Source organism: Mastigoproctus giganteus, chromosome 2 (assembly GCF_048544385.1).
Source record: "Mastigoproctus giganteus isolate SK-2022 chromosome 2, ASM4854438v1, whole genome shotgun sequence".
NCBI lineage: Eukaryota > Metazoa > Arthropoda > Arachnida > Uropygi > Thelyphonidae > Mastigoproctus > Mastigoproctus giganteus.
Window position 1 is genome coordinate 247019056 of NC_143576.1, and position 18732 is coordinate 247037787.

At 37.2% G+C, this 18732-nt stretch overlaps 1 protein-coding gene across 1 annotated transcript in view; it reads right to left on the reverse strand.

Annotated features, from left to right (window-relative positions):
• Positions 1–18732, reverse strand: part of LOC150090349 (calcium-independent phospholipase A2-gamma-like) — an 84277-nt gene that overhangs the window by 44506 nt on the left and 21039 nt on the right. Inside the window, exons 2-3 of the mRNA XM_090389825.1 lie at positions 10835–11375; positions 8152–8283 (exon numbers count right to left, since the gene is read on the reverse strand). Of these exons, the coding sequence (XP_090245951.1) occupies positions 8152–8283; positions 10835–11375 (673 nt within the window). The remainder of the gene's footprint in view (positions 1–8151; positions 8284–10834; positions 11376–18732) is intronic.

Consider the following 18732-nt stretch of genomic DNA (forward strand, 5'->3'; position numbering starts at 1 on the left):
AAAGTCAATCCAAATGTATGCAGTTCAGACCTTCAGACAGTCCATTCACACTTCTCGTGTACTGTTATACAAGACTTAGCATTAGGATTAGTAGTGGAAAATGATGCAAGCTTATACAGCATCAGCCAAAAAAAAATCTTCCCATTTCACCTACCCATTCGTTCCAAAAGTTTGTTCAGTTCTTCCTTGAATTTATTTAAGCTATCAATTTCCATGACAAATGGAAATTTATTCCAGCAATTAACCATTCGCTGGCTAAAGGCAAATATTTGTACATCTATTCTGCAACTGTCTTTCCTCAATTTGAATTTATACCCCCTCAAGTGTGTAATCTAAACAAGAGGAAGAATCCCATCAGCATTGAATTTGCTTAACCATTCAAAGCCTTATACACCTCAATAAGATCACCTTGCAATTGCCAAGTCTCCAGATGCTGAAATCTGCAGAACTTAAGCCTTTCTTGGTAAGATCACCTCTTTGTTCCCCTTCTCTGTACTCCTTCCAGCCAGGGCCACTGTCACTCTGAGCCTCCAGTAAGCAAAATCAAATTTGCTGCCCCAAGATATTTCGATTAAAAAATAAATTTAGGCATAAATAATTATTATTAATTTATTGAAAAAGAAAATAATTACAGCATATCTCACATATAATATAATGAAACAACAAACAAAAATAACAATTTCATTCAGAAATTCTGGAAATAATCTTTAAATTATAATCACAGTAATCGTACCCTATTACAACAATAAAATAAAAGTAAAATTATAATGTTATACAAATTTGTTTCCTTGCTTTAAGAGACTTGAATTTATTAATTATTTCATTTTTGTTTTTGTTCCAAATGATCATTTTCTATTGAAATTATCGCCAAATTAGAGAGGCGTTGTTGAGACACTGTCATCATAAATAATTTTTGATTAATTTTAATTTTGAAAAACTGCATTCAACTGAGGCAACTGAAACTGGTAAAGTTATAAAAACTGGCATTAGTATTCTTCTTCTTTGTCCTCATCTTCTTCCCACGTTCATATGAGGTCGGCATTCCCTTCCTTAATTCTCTTCCTCCATTCCTTTCTAACCAGGGCTTCCTCTCTCCTCCATCCTCTGCCACCTTGTCCTTCCATCTCAGCTTAGGTCTCCCACTCTTCCTCTTCCCTATCACCTCCAGCTTTTCACACCTCTTCTCTACATACTCCTCACTTCTTCGTTCCACATGACCAAGCCACCTCAACCTAGCTTCCTGTATTTTTTTACTCAGAGGCCCCAGCTTAACCGTACCTCTAATGTAGTCATTTCTTAACTTGTCCTTCCTCGTCACACCATACATCCATCTTAGCATCCTCATCTCCGCTACTTCCATCTTCTTCTCCTGGGCCCTTGTAATTGCCCATGTCTCAGCACTGTACATCAATGCGGGTCTAACCACAGTTTTATACACTCTTCCTTTCATTCTACAGTTAACTTTCTTATCACACAGCACCCCACTCATCTTTCTCCAGTTCAGCCATCCACATTGCACTCTGTGCTGTATTTCTGCACTCAATCCTCCATCCCTCTCAACGTTCGATCCCAGATACTTAAATTTCAAAACAGATGGTAGCTTTTCCTCCTGCAGTTTTATAGAACTCTCAACTTCTCCATTCAATACCATATATTCTGTCTTTGTTCTATTTATTCTCATGCCTCTATCTTCCAACGCTTTCCTCCATTCCTCCAATTTCTTCTCTGCCTTTCCTTGGGATGATTCGCACAGTACAAAATCATCCGCGAACAGCATACTCCATGGTGCTCTATTCTTCACTTCTCTCACCAACACATCCATTACCAGATCAAACAGATATGGGCTGAGAGCTGATCCCTGGTGCAGTCCAACTTCTACAGAGAACCCCTCAGTCATACCTACACTGCTCGTAACCTGAGTCACCGCTCCCTCGTACATATCCTTCACAAGCCTTACGTACTTTTCCGATGTACCCTTCTCCCTCATACATCTCCATACCTCTTGTCTGGGCACTCTATCATATGCTTTTTCCAGGTCTATAAACACCATGTGCAACTCTACTTGCATCTCCCTGTATCTTTCCATCACCTGCCTTAAAGCAAAGACTGCATCTGTTGCTCCTCTTCCCGGCATGAAACCAAACTGTTCCTCTCCTATTTCCGTCTCCTGCCTTAACCTTCCTTCCACAATTTTTTCCCAGATCTTCATCAAATGAGACATTAATTTTATTCCCCTGTAGTTCCCACATTCCTGCACATCACCCTTTCCTTTAAAGATTGGCACAAGTATACTTTCCCTCCACTCATCAGGTATCCTCTCCTGCTGCCACAGTTTTTCCATCAAGTCCCATAGGATATCGATCCCTTCTTCTTCCAGACTACCCCATACCTCTACTGGTATCTGATCAGCACCTACTGCTTTCCCTCTCCATTTTTTTGAGTGCGCTTTCCACTTCTTTCCTGCTTATGCCTTCCACTACTCTCACATTCATCTCTCCATCCTCGCATAGTGCTCTTGGGTTTTCCTCATTTAATAGCTTCTTAAAATAGTCTTTCCACCTTTCCTTAACCTTCTCTGGGTCCTGTATAACCACTCCCCTCTCATCTTTTATCTGTTTCATTGATGAGAAGTCCTTCGATGCCTTATCTCTCGCTTTGGCTATTCTCATCAGTTGCCTATCTCCCTCTTTCCTTTCCAGTTCCCCATAGGCCTCGTCCACTGCCCTCGCCTTTGCTATTGCCACAGCCCTTTTTGCCTCCTTATTTGCTATTGTATATGCTTCTTTATCTTCCTGGCTACCTCTAACATCCCATCTTTTCTTCATCTCCTTTTGTTTTATCACCGATTGCACTTCCTCATTCCACCACCAAGCCTCCTTTCCCTCCGGCGTCCCCTTTCCTGATGTTTTCCCCAACAACTCTTCACCAACTTTTCTTAAGAAACAACTATTTGTTTTCCACCACTCTTGCACATCTTCCGGTAACTTTATTCCTTTTAGCACCTTTTCCCTGAACTCCTTCCTCAAACCCCCCCTTTCAATCTCCACCACTTTATCCTTTTCTCCCTCTGTCCTGAATATTTCCTACTTCTGTCCACTGCAACCTCCCAATCGGCCACAAGCAATCTATGTTGTGCAGACACACTTTCTCTGTTTATCACCTTGCTGTTCCTCATTTCCTTTAGATGCCCCCTACGGCACATGATATAGTCAATCTGGCTTTTCCTTTCCCCACTCCTGTATGTTATCAGCTGGCTTTCTTTCTTTTCGAAGTAGGTGTTAACTATTGCCTTAAAAACTGGCATTAGCATTAGTAGTGGCATATGATGCAAGATAGCAAGCTTATACAGCATCAGCCTGTGCTCCTGAACCTACTCCTATTCTTTGCCGACTTTTTTCACTTTCTTATTCCAAAGGTGTTTTTCCTTCTGCTTGGAGATTTGCTCATATCCAGCCAGTTCCTAAAAAGGGTGACAAATCCCTCCCATCCAATTATTGTCCCATTGCAATTACTTCTACTCTTTCTAAAGTAAGGGAGAAATCAATTAACCGCCAACTCTTACTGGTGATATTCTGGCTTATGTTACCCATTTATGGACTAATTCAATGGAAAGGTTTGGTGAAACAAGTAGTTGCTTTTGACATCTCAAAGGCTTTCGATCACGTTTGGCATAAAGGTCTTCTAAACAAGCTTCCATCTTATGGTTTGCCAACTGTTTTTAGTAATTGGTTATCCAGTTTTCTCTCTGATCGCTCACTGAGGGTGATGATAGATGGCTCTCTGTCTTCTAACTTCTCCACTAATGCTGGTGTCCTCCAAGGTTCAGTTCTTTCCCCCTCTTGTATATTAATGACCTTCTTCCACTGACTGGAAATCCTATCCATAGTTTTGACGATGATAGCACATTGCATTCTACTTTCCATTTTGAGAAACCTTGCCCTACTTAATCAGCTTCAACTTCTTGAAAATCTGCTACCAATTCCTTAAATGCCGAACTTCAGGTTATTCTCCAGTGGGGCAAAGACAACTTAGTTGATTTCAACCCTTCTAAAACTCAGTCTTGTCTTATATCTCGCAAAAAGGATTCTTCTGTTCCTATGCTTATCTTTAGTGACACTCCGATTTCTAGGCAAAATGATATATCTCTTTTGGGGATTACCCTGACTTCTAATCTCTCTTGGCACAAGCACATTACAAATATTGCTTCTTCTGCATCTAAAAAACTTGGTTTTCTCTTTCACTCTCGGCGTTACTTTTCTTCCAAACAGCTGCTCACTCTGTATAAATTGCAAATCCGCCCTGCCATGGAATATTATTCCCACATCTGGGATGGTGCCCCCAAAACCTCTCTCAGGCTCCTTGATTCCATTCAGAAGAGGGCAGTTAGGTTAATTAATGATTCATCTCTCCACTCACTGTCTCATAGATGTACTGTTTCTGCTGCATGCCACTTCTACAGATACTTCCATGAGCACTGTTCTTCCGAATTGGCTTCTATAATTCCCGCTCTCTCTTTCAAAACAGTCCCGAACACATGTCGCCACCAGCCAATTTACTGTCCAACTTCAAACTCACAGAATCAACTTTTCATATTCCTTGTTTATTCATTCAACTGCCATTTTCTGGAACAACCTTCCTTTATACGTATTTCCTGAAAATTACAGTCTACAGAAGTTCAAGTCCAATGTCAACAAATATCTTTCGTCTTCTCAACCTCCAACCCAAGCATGGTACTAAGTACTATAGGTTCTAATACCTCTTGTGTTTGGGATTTACATTAAAAAAAAAAAAAATAGACTCATTACGATCAATGTCACTTAATTTAATATGTAAATCTTTTCAATGATTTAATAAATCATCATCTGACCATTTTTTTAATTCAGAAATATTATAAATATTTCTACATGCTCTTTCTTATTTCTAAACCTTTCAGTTAACAAGAAAATTTTTGTGTCCATAATTTGAAAGAGTAAATTAATTTTGATATTTTTTTGCGGATCCTGAATAGCTTCCTTTCTACTTTCATAATCGAAATGACATCTTTTCAATCTTTTCCTTACAGTGCTTGCTTCTGTAAACGAAGCATCAATACCAATGGAAGTAGCCATATTATTAGCCGAATTAAGAATTTTTTGGAATGCTTCCTCTGTTCTATTTTTTTTTAAATATTTTGTGATTTCCCATTGGTAGGGAGTGTAAAGCAAGGATGTTCCATGTTTCCCATGCTATTTGATTCATACGCAGAAGCACTGATGAAAGAGTTCAAAGAAGAACAGAAAGGAGGTATAAAAGTAGGAGGAGAGAAGATAAAGACAATATTATTTGCAGATGACTAGATATTGATTGCAAATAATGAAGAATTACAGAGCCCCTTGGACATCTTGAACAGCACAATAAAGGACTACAATATTAAGATTAACAGCAATAAAACCTAGTAATGTTAATGTCAGAGTGGCCAGGAAGAAGAATCAATATAACATTAGGTGGAATAATATTGGAACAGGTCGACAGATACTTGGGAAGCATAATGACAGAAATTGGGAAAAGCCTGGAAGAAATAAAATCAAGAATTTCAATGGGAAAAGAGGCATTTAGTAAGAGAAAAGAACTATTGAAAATATATTTCAAGGAGGAATTAAGAGAGAAAATGGTGAAAACATTAATATGGACTGTTGTACTATATGACTCCGACACGTGGACACTGAGAAAGAAGAGATGATGATGGCTATAAACTTTCAAGATGTGGGTGTGGAACAGAACAGAAAGGGTGAAATGGGTGGACAGAGTGAGTAATGAGATTTTGAGGAAAGTAAAAGAGAGAACGTTAGTAAAAAAATTAAGAAGAGACAAAATAACTTTATAGAACATGTATTGAGAAGAGAAAGCATGTAGAGGAAAGGGATTGAGGGGTAGAAGTGTGGGAAGAGAACTACTGGGAGAAGGAAAATCGGAATGATGGATTGGATGATAACAGGAAATTATGCAGGAATTAAAGGGATAGCACAAGATAGAGAATCAAGGTGTTAATGAAACCCTGAACCTGCCCGAGGGCAGAGAACTTGAAGAAAAAGATTTTGTATCTGAAAAATATAATTTTATCCTAGGGGCTCACATCTGGTGAGCATAGGTTTGGCACACCCAGAGTCCTGAGCTGGATATCATCATTCTTCCCTTTCTAGTGATTTCCTTCTACTTTTGACTCTCTCTCAGGGTAACTTAGAAAATTTTTTGGCTAGTGCAGCCTCAGGCTTCCTTGCACCATATGGTTAAACAACAATAATAATAATAAATATGAAACACAGATGCAGATAAGCAAATTAACATATCTGCAATTTCATGTACTGTATTTATTTCAAATGAATTATTTGCCTGCCTTGTTGAATACTGGTAAGCAGTGGCAGATCCAGAAAAAAATGACAGGAGGAGCACCATTTTGTGCCTTGTTTGTACACAAAGCATAAAACAATGCACGGAACAAAACAAAAATGACACTCAAACATTATGTGACTGGCAGACACAGGCACACAGCTAAAGTCTGAATTACTTTGAAGTAAATATTATGCACAACCAAGCTGCATGACACCTCAAACTAGAATGGCGATCACATCAGCATCAGAGTTATCAATTGTAGTCAGTTGAAAATAGCCGAGCCACAATGCAGAAATAGATAAATACTATATTAATAATGAAAGAGCAAACTTTTTTTTGTAGCTAAAGAGAATTTAAATGATTGGTGTATATTCTCTGAAAAACAACAGTAGGACACGTGCCCTACCCTGTATTCACCATTGCTGGTAAACGATGGAAGTTGTGCTGGTCATCTGATTAGTTTTAACCAATCAGGTTACCAGTGCGAGTTCTGGGTATGTGGGACAGGTGGTTGCATAGGTTTTAAGAGTAACACTAAGTTGAAGAATGGTAATCTCTTTGGCTCTTAATTTGTGATTAGCAGCACTAATTGACTCAATTGCTTTAAGGCCAGAGGTGCAAACAATGCGTTCCCAGTAAAGTCTCACGTAATCCGTTGGTTATATGGAAGTAGTCTTCATTTTACTGAAACTATTTTAAATGCAATTACCATGGGGAATTTAAAAAAAATCACTATATAGAAAAAAATTCTATAAAGAAGTTCGTTAAACAGAGGTCCGACTTATACATGTAAAAAATATTTTTGGTGCCCGCCTGAACTGCCGTCCGTAAGCAACGCTTACCTCACCTACCCACTTGCGGCAGCCCTGGTTCCAGCAGATCTACATCCTTCATAAAATGAAGCCTCCAGACCTGTATGCAGTACTCAAGATGTGACCTGCCTATTGCCTTATACAAAGGGTTAATCACTTCCTTATCCCTGCTAGCAAAGTTCCTGTATATCATTAACAAGAGAACAAGACCCCATGAGCTGCTCTGGCAGCCTGTCTGCACTGCTCTGAAAACTTCATATCTGACCACAATTACCACCAAATCTCTTTAATTCTCCACTACTTTGAGTGTAGTTCCACAGAGTTGGTATGGTACTTTGCATTTGTCAATGTTAAACTTCAGTTGCCACTTCTCAGCCCACCTGCCAAACTTTTCTAAATCCTATTGCAGCAGCAAGAGGATCTAGAAAAGGGTTTTTAATGACATTACTGTCATTAACAACCCTGCCAACCTTTGTATCACCTGCAAAATTGGACATTAAGCCTGATATACGTTCATCAATATCAAATCAATAGTGACTTGTGAATGGGATGTCACTTGTGAAGAGATATATACATACAGAGAGAAAAGAAACTTAAAAAAAAAAAAAAAAAGAGTAATATGGGAGGAGAGTAATAAATATTATACAGTTATAATTAAATTAAATGACAACAATTATAGAATGTAAACCTATAGAGTTTCATTAATTGTTCTATAGCTATAATCTTGGTAATTAATTGATAATGAGATAAACTATATTTATTTTAAATTCAATTAATCACACAAAAAGGAAAAAAAAATTCATTTAATTTAAAAGAAGAATAGAATGTGCCTGAAATGTAATGAACTGCATACATTAACTAACTTGTTCTTTTTATCTTTGCTATGTACTGATCCATAAATAGCCAATGACGAGAACTTAACTAATATAATTTTATTCATTATAGTCAAGGAAAAAAATCCCATATTTACCATTGTATTTTTCTCTTCTGGATGCTGAATGAGATGTGTGCAAATATCCTTTAGTCTGGTTAGCTGGGATGCAGTACTAGTAGCAGCTATCAGTGACTTTACCAAAAATCTACTACGAGCCTCCAAATCTGCCTGTATTTGAGTTAAATATACAGTCAGAGTTCTTTATTCAATATGCATATTAAAGATACTCAAACTGCAACATTAAAAAAATATGATAAAAGAAGTAGTCAATAGAAAAACTTATGGAATTAAAATTGAGAATATATATATATTTAACAGAATTTTTAAAAAAGGAGAGCTGCTTTCAAATCAAATGTTTTCATCTATAAGTCAGAAAGTCGCTTCACTCCCTTCTGCCTCGTGTCACACAACCTAAATTATACATTTTCATATTTTAATTTTTTTAGTAGGGAGGAAACCCCCATGCCCCAATCTTCAGCATTTTTGATTCATTTTTCGTTAATACAAAGAGATTTTTGGCTGCCTTCAAATGTCCATGTGAAAAACATGGTGATGTTAAGTCAACACCAACCTTAGATAATGTTTGACCTTGACTTTCGTTTACTGTCATACTAAAAGCCAATTTCACAGGAAACTATGTTCATTGAAGAATAAAGTTATATTCCCCTTCATTTGAATACATATGAATCCACGGAATATATGCTTTCGATCCAGCTCTGTCACCTGTGTCGTGTTCACAAATCAAACATTTCTTCCTTATTTCCACTACATGCAGTCTTGTGATATAAAGTAGTCTTTCGTTTTTTGTATCTTTCCTTTCTTAATTGTGACACCTTTAACTTATTATTTTCATATTTTTCAATAATCACTTTGTTTTATTCAATATCAGGATTTTTAAGTGCTGCTTCATACTCAAGATCTTTTCTTTTCTTCTCAGCCTTTCTGATACAATCTTTCTCTTTTCTATTACTGCCATCATTAACAACATTGCTAATAGCTGAAGAAACTTTTGAGGTGCATTCACATATATGCTAAATGAATGCCTATTTGAAAAAATTGAATCGTTACCTTGAGACATGTAGAATTCTAAAAATGAAAAGCGCTATAAATATTTTTATATATAGAAAAATTTTAAGACTGGAAAAAATTAAGAGCTCATAAAAGTGTCTTTGAGACAGGCCTGTCAATCACTTTGTTGTAGTATGATGCAATAGCAGTTAGCCCCACCTTGTGGAAAGCAAAAAGGGTGCATTTGAAAAAACAAAATATTTTTTTATGTAGAATCTAGTCATTTGAGGGAATTGGAAAGAGTATGAAAAGCACATTGAAAAGAACTGAAAAATAAAGTTGAATAAAAATTATACATTTCCAAGGCAAGAGTAACTTCACACATATTAAATTATTTTGCATAAATATTAAAATTATTTATGCAATTATTAAAACATATTAAACTAAATATTAAAACAGCTTAAAAGCTACAATGTACACCAGCGCTGTTTTGTAGTATAAGAAAGTGGTGAGTGCAACTATTATTATAGGTAAAGTTTTTAAATTTAAAACTAAACTATATTTATAAAGCTGCTACAATTACACAATTTGCACTTGTCTCATACATTCAAAGACACAGAAAAACATGACATGTATAAGAAAGTATTCGATAACTACTGGACTGCAAACATTCTTGCAACTCAACTGAAGTACATAGCTCTGATGTTACTTACTCACACATGCACATGAAAATACCACCGAACGCAAGTCTCCATGTTCAGTTCACTAGCTGACTGACTACAATGCAAGACTGAAAAATTACATTACTGCATACACAACATTGTACTTGTGGTACAACATGGTGCATGCAGTGTTAGTATTAGCCATCTACGACAGGAAGTCACAGACTTCTGTTGCACTAGCCAAAAAATAAATCAAATAAAAATAAAAAATATAAAATTTGTAAAAAGAAAATAGAGCTTTTATGACTTTCCACAAGCTATCAGCCTCAATTACCCACAGAGGTAACTTATTCAGTTAGACTATAAAATATTTAAGGGCAAAGGCCTCCTGCTACGAGGTAGAATGACTAACATGTAGGTTAGTGCAAAAGCATCATTTTAACATAGCCATCTACCAAAGTAGTTAAATTAATTAATTAAATTGGCATCGTTTTTTTATTTGGTTATATCTCATATTGTGAATGCTTTCACAACAAGTTGCCATGGTATTGTACTACCTCGAATAAATAACACTTCACCAGTGGAGAAGACTGGTATCAGCTGAGAATAAATAACAGTAGTCTTCTCCACTGGTGAAGTGTTATTTATTCGAGGTAGTACAATACCATGGCAACTCGTTGTGAAGGCATTCACAATATGAGATATAACCAAAACGATGCCAATTTAATTAATTAATTTAACTACTTAGGTAGATGGCTACGTTAAAATGATGCTTTTGCACTAACTTATTCAGTAATGTAATTTTGCATGCAGTGTTATTAAGGGTAAATAATATTGCTTTATATCAGATTATAGTAGAGCACCAAGTAATTAAAATACCTTATTATTACATACCAACTTCATTTAATTATAAAAAAAAATGGCAACTGTTTAAATCTTTTTTTGGCAGCTAATAGCTGCAACCCAGCTATTAGCTGCCAATGATGGACTCAAGTATCTCAAATATCATATTTTTCCTTCACTTTTTCAGAAAAAAAAAGTTACTATACCTGTTTAACTGGGGCTTTCTTTTTTTCTGCCTTTTTTGGAACTTCTTTCTGTTTGCTAATTTTATATTCTTTTGCTGAAGTCTCCAATTTTGGCAGCTTGGCTGTCCACCACTCAGCTGCAGCTTTCTCCAATTCAGTAATATCTTCCTGAATAGGTTCCTGTGGAAGAGTAGCCGAGGATGCAGATGTTGATTTTGACAAGTCCACTTTATCAAAGTGTTTTGAAGTAGAGGAATCATGGCTAGAATCTGAATTCAGGCCCTTGACTAGATAAAATACATTTTTAATGTTTGATAATTTCAATTTCTTTGGGGTTTCATTACCAGAGGGAAGTGTGAATTCTGAAGATGGTAAATGTGAAGAAATCCTTGGTGTGATTCGTAAACTCTTCAACAAATGAGAAAGTGCATTATAGCCTGCATTACGAAAATGATTTAAAGAAGAAGCTATTTTTATTAAGTTAGAAGAGTTGGAAAGTGATTTCGGTGATGCTGATGATGACAGAAAATGTGTTTTCAGAATCAACGAACTCCATAATTTTCTAAAAAAATTTAAAATACCAATTTTAGTATAATTATCTAAATAATAAAAAAGAAGTAATAATAAAACTGAATTACTTCATAAGTTTTTTTTTTTTACACAGACTATTTATAAAATTTTCATTTTACTTTTATTTGAATCTTTATCGAACTGAAATAATTACATAAAACAAATAAAAATATTTTTTGTGAAAGGAATTACATTGGATGAATACTTGAATTTTAAAAAAATTAAACCCTTAACTCCATGTTATTATGAAATTTAAAATGTTTATTCATTCCATAAAGTAGAAATTATACAAGAGACAAACCTATTTTCTACCAAAATGCATGCTTATATACAAAATATTTCATTCTTATTGAGTGAGAATGAAATATTTAGGGTAATTCAAAAGTAGCTTCAGAACTTTAAAAGCATACAACTTAATGTATTCTGAAGTCAGAAACATACCAAACTCTGAATGAAGGCAAGGTCTTGAAATTTTTATTGGTGACCAGTAGATGTGTTTTACCAATACATAGCATATACTATGTAAACAACACAATGGTGATTTTAAATGAAACAGAACAAGTAAAATTCATTTTTTCTCTGAATAATCCAAAGTTCACAATGCTAACTCAAGAAAACTGCTCTTTGCTACATGCGACAACAAATTGAAAGGCCACATGTAAGTGATGAAATTGTCATTGGCTTACCATGTGGAAAATTTTCAGAAAATGATCAAGCCTAAATACATACAAACAGCAAATGTCACAAGGAAGGAAGTTGTTCCAAAAAATAAAAGTAGATAGGATAAATGAGAAAGTGGAAAATTTAGCTGAGAGTTGAATTGTAAATGGATGTTAACTAGCTGATGTTGGACTTTCAATGAAACATTCTTTATTACTTATATGCATATTTTGTGCAGCTGAGCAACACAGAAGGGTTTACCAACTTGGTTCCTGAGGTTTCTTGTGGATATTCTTCCAGTGATAGCTAAGGGAGTCCAAAACACAACAATGGAACTGATATTGAGGTTCCACTTTTGTGTAAAGTGCATTAAATTTTTGCAAGTCCAACTGCTCTGCAACAGTCAAGTCCTCAGCTTGCACCTTCACATTGGTGGGATAGTCAGTTACTAACACTAAGTATATTCTCCATATACAATGTCTAAAAATACTAAGAATGTCTGGTATACAGGAGGTGACTATACAGAATTATACCAAAGTAACAGGAGTTGAAGTTTGGCATCCACATGACACAGGGGAATGACAGAGCCTCTGTGACACTAGGTAATACTGGGTAGTAGATGACATAACCAGTGGTGAGCTATAGTGAACTCGTGAGAGTTCATTGTTATTTTTTTTGAAAATTTGCGAGACCACTGTTGAGACGATCATTTATTTTACAAATGAAATCCTGGATGCAATTATTGAGATCCGGAGGCAAAACTATGCTGGGGTGAGTGGGGCCCAATCCCCAGCACTTTAATGGCACAATCAATCAGTTATGTATTTTAAAATTGCTTCATTTTTGATTTAATTAAAGTCTGACCTCTGTCTAACCAACTTCTTTATAGCAAATTGTTTTGAATTCCCCTTGGTAATTAGATTTAAAATAGTTTCCATTGAACAAAGAAAATTTCCATATGACGAACAGATTATGAGACAACATTGTATGCATTGTTCTCACCTCTGGCCTTTAGGTGATTAGAAAGTGCGAATTAAGTGAAAGGGATTACTATTTCACAATGTTAGTGGTGTCAGTAAAACCTATGCAGTCACATACTGAGAAGTTGCGCTTGTCAATATGCTATCCATGGCCAGTCAGAGGATTAAGAAGATTCCCGACATGGATAATAGCCTTTGGTCAACCTGCATTGTGGTTCCCCTTTATCTGGCAAACAGGTATATGTTTTTCAGAGAAGTGAGTGATCCACACATTCCAGTAAATTTCTCTGTCTATGTTCACAGTAGCTGAATATCCGAGTGATTCTGACATTTTACATAGTATTCAAACAACTAGTGACAGTAGCAACGTAGAGGAGGGGGATCGAGGCAACCAGGATATTATATAAACTTTACGAAGGCGAAATATTAGCATTAGCATTAGTAGAGGCATTTGATGCAAGAAAGCAAGCTTATGTAGCATTAGCCTAAGAAAAAAAAAAAACCCTTCCACTTCACCCCTCCGTTCGTTCGAAATATCTGTCCAGCTGAGCCTTAAATTTATTTAGGCTATCAACTTCCATGACAAGGGTTGGAAGTCTGTTCACCAACCAACCACCCGCTGGCTAAAGGCAAATTTCCTCACATCTATCCTACATCTGTCTTTCCTCAATTTGAATTTATGCCCTCTCAGGTGATTATTCTGAGCAAGAGGAAGAATCCCATCAGCATTGAGCATGCTCAAACCATTCAAGGCTTTATACACCTCTATCAGATCACCTCGCTGGTGCCTAGTCTCCAGACACTGTAATTTGCAAAACTTAAGCCTTTCTTCGTAAGAGCACCCCTTTGTTCCATTCACCAATCTTGTTGCCCTTCTCTGTACTCGTTCCAGCATCTCTACATCCTTCTTGAAATGAGGCCTCCAGACCTGTATACAGTACTCTAGGTGTGGCCTGACCATTGCCTTATACAAGGGAATAATCACCTCATTATCCCTGCTAGAAAAATTCCTATATATCATCGACAATACACCATGAGCTACTCTTGCAGCCCGTCTGCACTGCTCAGAAAACTTCATATCTGCCTGCACAACCACCCCCAAGTCCCTTTCATTCTCTACCACTGTCAGTGTAGTACCACAGAGTTGATACGTTGCTCTGGGGTTGCTGTTTCCCATATGTAGTACTTTACATTTGTCAATGTTAAACTTCATTTGCCACCTCTCAGCCAATCTGCTCAACCTTTCCAGATACTGTTGCAGTAGCATAGTGTCAGTAGTGTCCTTGACAACCCTGCCAACCTTCGTATTGTCTGCAAACTTCGACATTAAGCTTGATATACCATCATCAATATCATTTATAAATACAGAAAACAATAATGGACCCAATACTGAACCCTGAGGGACTCCACTAATAACATTAGTCCACAATGACCAGTGTCCATTGATTACCACTTTCTGTCTTCTCCCCCTCAACCACCCCTTTATCCATAGCAGCAATTTGCCTCCAATGCCACACTGTTCCAATTTCTGCAGCAGTCTTCCATGTGCAACAGTATCAAAAGCCTTTCTAAGATCCAAGAATATAATATCAAAGTTACATCCAGTTCTTTTGTGACTGCATCATAGTATCCAATCAAATTGGTCAGGCAAGACTTCCCCTTAACAAAACCATGCTGTGTCTGAGCTATAACTGAAGTCTTGTCTAGATGATACTGCAGTGCTTCTTTAACCAGTGCCTCCATTAATTTTCCGGGAACAGAAGTTAAACTAACAGGTCTATAATTACTTGTGTCTCCCTTTGATCCTCCTCTGTGAATTGGGGTCACATTTGCACATCTCCAGTCCATGGGTACTTCCCCTGAGTCCAAGGAAGCTCTCATAATTATGGCTAAGGGTTTGCTTACTTCCTTTGCTGCCTCCTTTAATATAACTGGATAGATTCCATCCACCCCAGGTGCCTTTCTTATGTTTATCTTCAACAATTTCTCCTCCACTTTACTCTCAATTATTACAAGATTCTCTAGCTTACTGCCAGAGTTGAATACACCTCTGGCATTCCCCTCGCTGAATAACTCCTCATGTGTGAATGTCGATGCAAAATATTCATTTAGTTTGTTAGTTACCTGAGCAGGATCATCAACAGTTGACCCATCGATATCAAGTGGACCAATCTGATTTATCCCCTTCCTTCTAGAGTTTACATAAGTAAAGAACTCTTTGCTGTTTTTCTTTGCATCCCTTGACAAAGATTTCTCGTAATCTGCCTTCGCCTGCCTAACCTCCTTTGTAACTTGGTTACAGATCAACTTGTATCTATCATAGGCTTCTGGGTCACGTGTTAATTTGTATGTATTCCATGCATTTTTCTTCTCTGCCATATGTCTCATTAGTTCATCTGACATCCATTTAGGCCTAAACCTTGAACAATATTTCTTAGTTGGTATGTAAAGCCTAGTAGCTTCCAAGATAAGTTCTTTGAATGCTTCCCATTTTGAATTTGCTGTTGGTAACATCATCAGTTGGTCCCACTCTATAGAATTTAAATACTGTCTCAGTCCATCGTAGTCGCCTTTACGAAAGCAATAACCCTTCCCTTTACCCCTAATGGTAATTACCTCTTTGAGTAAATCCCACTTCAGCACACTGTGATCACTGCCACCTAGTGGTTCATTTACCTGCAGATTCTTAATGCATGAAGAATCACTACTGATAATCAAATCAAGAGTATTACTCTCTCTAGTTGCCTCCCAACCATGCTGATGTAGAAAACAATCATCCAATAAATCCACAAAAGCCTTGCTAGTGTGTGAGTGACCAGCCCCCAAATTCCAGTCAATATCTGGGAAATTAAAATCCTCCATTATAAGACTCTCTGATTTACTGGCCCACTCTATTTCCCTGTACAATTTCTTATTATACTCAGAGTCATTAGGCCTATAGCACACTCCTACTCTCAATTTTGATCTCCCAATGCTTATGTCACACCAAACTGACTCAACAGTGCACTGTCCAGCAACGTCGACTGGCTTCACTTCCTTGGATTTTATGTATTTCTTAACTAATAGCATAACCCCTACTCCCTTCCTATCCTGTCAATCCCTTCTGTAGACATTGTACTCCCCAAATTCCAGTTCTGCATTCCTTATATCTGTGTGACACCACGTCTCTGAAATCCCCACAATATCTGCCTTTGATATTTTCAGCAATACCTCACATTCATCAATTTTATTTACTAAAGTCCTAGCATTGGTGTACATGCAAGTATACATGCACCTGTTCTTTTTCTTAGCTACCCTAACACAACCCATGTGTTTACTTGTACCCCAATGATTCCCAGCAGTCTCTGAAATATCCTGCATCTTATTCCGATAGAAGCAGTGCTGTTGTTGTTGTTGGTGTAGAGGTTTTTCAGCACAAGGGCAACTGTGGCCAAAATGTGCCTATTCAAATATTTGGAAAGGTACCGGAGTTTGCCTTATTTGTTATTAGATACATTCATAAAGTTTAGTTTGTTTGAGATAAGCAAAAAGCTCATCCAGATTGGCATTGTTTCCCAATAGGTGGGTTAGTGATAAAGGTTCTTGCATTTGTGTCAGAGAAAGGAAGGTAGTATTTCTGATATGGGAATAATACGAACAGTCTAACAGAATATGTCGAACTGTAAGTTGTGATGAACAATGCATGCATACAGGAGGGTCATCGCCCATGAGCAGGAACAAGTGGGTCAGGTGTGTGTGCCCTATGCGCAATCTTGCCAGTATTACTTCTTCATGCCTGTTTTTCCTCAAGCTCGAGCTCCATATTTGTGGTTCTTGTTTAATTTCCAATAATTTATTGTTTGTCTGTGTTTTCCAAATGTTTAACCATTGTTCCCTACAGATACTTTGGATATGTTTTAATAAATCTATATAGGGTACTTGGTAAGATGGAGGTGCGTTGCTCTTTGGGTGCTTAGCTGCCTGGTCTGCTGCTTCGTTACCTGTGATTCCAGCATGCCCTGGAATCCAACAGAAACTTACGGTATGATTCAGATTCCTCAAATGATTTAGACGAGACCGGATTTCTTTTATTATGGGATGTGGAGTTGAGAAATTGTTACTTATTGCGGAAAGCGCACTCATGGAGTCTGTATAAATTAAACTATTAGTGTTGAGACAAATATTGATATTGTATATAGCTAGGTGGATTGCATAAAGTTCTGCAGTATAACTGGTACATTCAGCCGGGAGAGATACAGATACTGTAAATGTGGGAAAGACTGCTGCAGCACCTACGGCATCATCTGATTTTGAGCCATCAGTATATATTAAGCAGCTCTGCGCATTGCTAGCGGCATGTCCTTCGTGCAATTGCTTGATGTAACAGCTTTCCATGGACTTTTTTCCCCATTGTTGGAAATAGGTATCACAGTAAGGTGGGTTTGAGGACCAAGACGGATCAGATATTTTGGTTTCTTTGAGCGTGTTTTCAAAATGAACATTCCAGCAATGCATCAAATCTTGTAGTCTAATACCAGTTGGTCTATTTTCAGTAGGTTTATTGTTATAGAAAGTTACCCTTTCAGGATTGAAAAGCAGCGGTTGATTCGGATGATCTGGAAGGCTTTTAATCCTGGCTGCATAGGTGAGGAGTAACATTTTCCTTCTGAGATGGAGTGGCGGTTCGTATGCCTCTATATAGAGACTTTGGACCGGAGATGTTCGAAAAGCTCCAAGAGCAGTACGAAGAGCACTGTGCTGTATTGTATTCAGTCTTGTAAGTACAGTTTTCCTAGCTGAGTCGTATACTATTGAACCATAATCTAGACGAGACCTGATGAGCGAACGATACAAATGCAGGAGAGTGCATCTATCTGCACCCCATGCCATGGCAGAGATGGCTCTGAGTATATTGAGTTTTTTCAAGCAGAGAGTTCTGAGATAAGTTATGTGCACGGCAAAATTGAGTTTAGTATCTAATATTAAACCTAAAAAGCGGATATTGCTGGCAAGAGGGATTGGTTGGTTTTTTATTTTAAGTTCAGGCTCTGGATGTAATCTGTGCTTTTTACAGAAATGAACTGCAATTGTCTTTTGTTTTGACAGGCGATAACCATTTTCTACAGTCCATGTCTCTAACTTATTTATGGTAAGTTGTAACTGTCTCTCTATGCTGTTAATGGTTGGTGAATGGCATGATATAGCAAGATCGTCGGCATACATATATATTTCTACGGTTTTGGGGATATTCTGTGTCATGGTATTTAGTCTAATTGCGAAGAGGGTAGGACTAAGTATGGACCCTTGAGGCACCCCTTCTTCTTGAATAAAATATTGTGAAAGTACATTCTGGTGACGAACTTGAAATGTTCTGCATTTGAGAAAGTTCTGGATGAATTGAGGTATGTGTCCTCTCAACCCTAGGGTATACAGCTCTCGAAGAATGCCATATCTCCATGTGGTATCGAATGCCTTTTCAATATCTAGACTCACCATTACCAGATGTTCATTTTTAACATATGCATTCCGAATGTTAGTTTCGGCTCTTACCATGAGGTCCAAACAGGATCTGTTTTGTCTGAAACCATATTGGTTGATATTTAGTAGCATTTTGCTTTCTAATATCCATTTTAATCTCCTATCTATCATTTTTTCTAGTGTTTTACTCAAACAGCTGATTAGGGAAATTGGTCAGTAGTTTTGTGGAAGCGATTGATCCTTTCCTGGTTT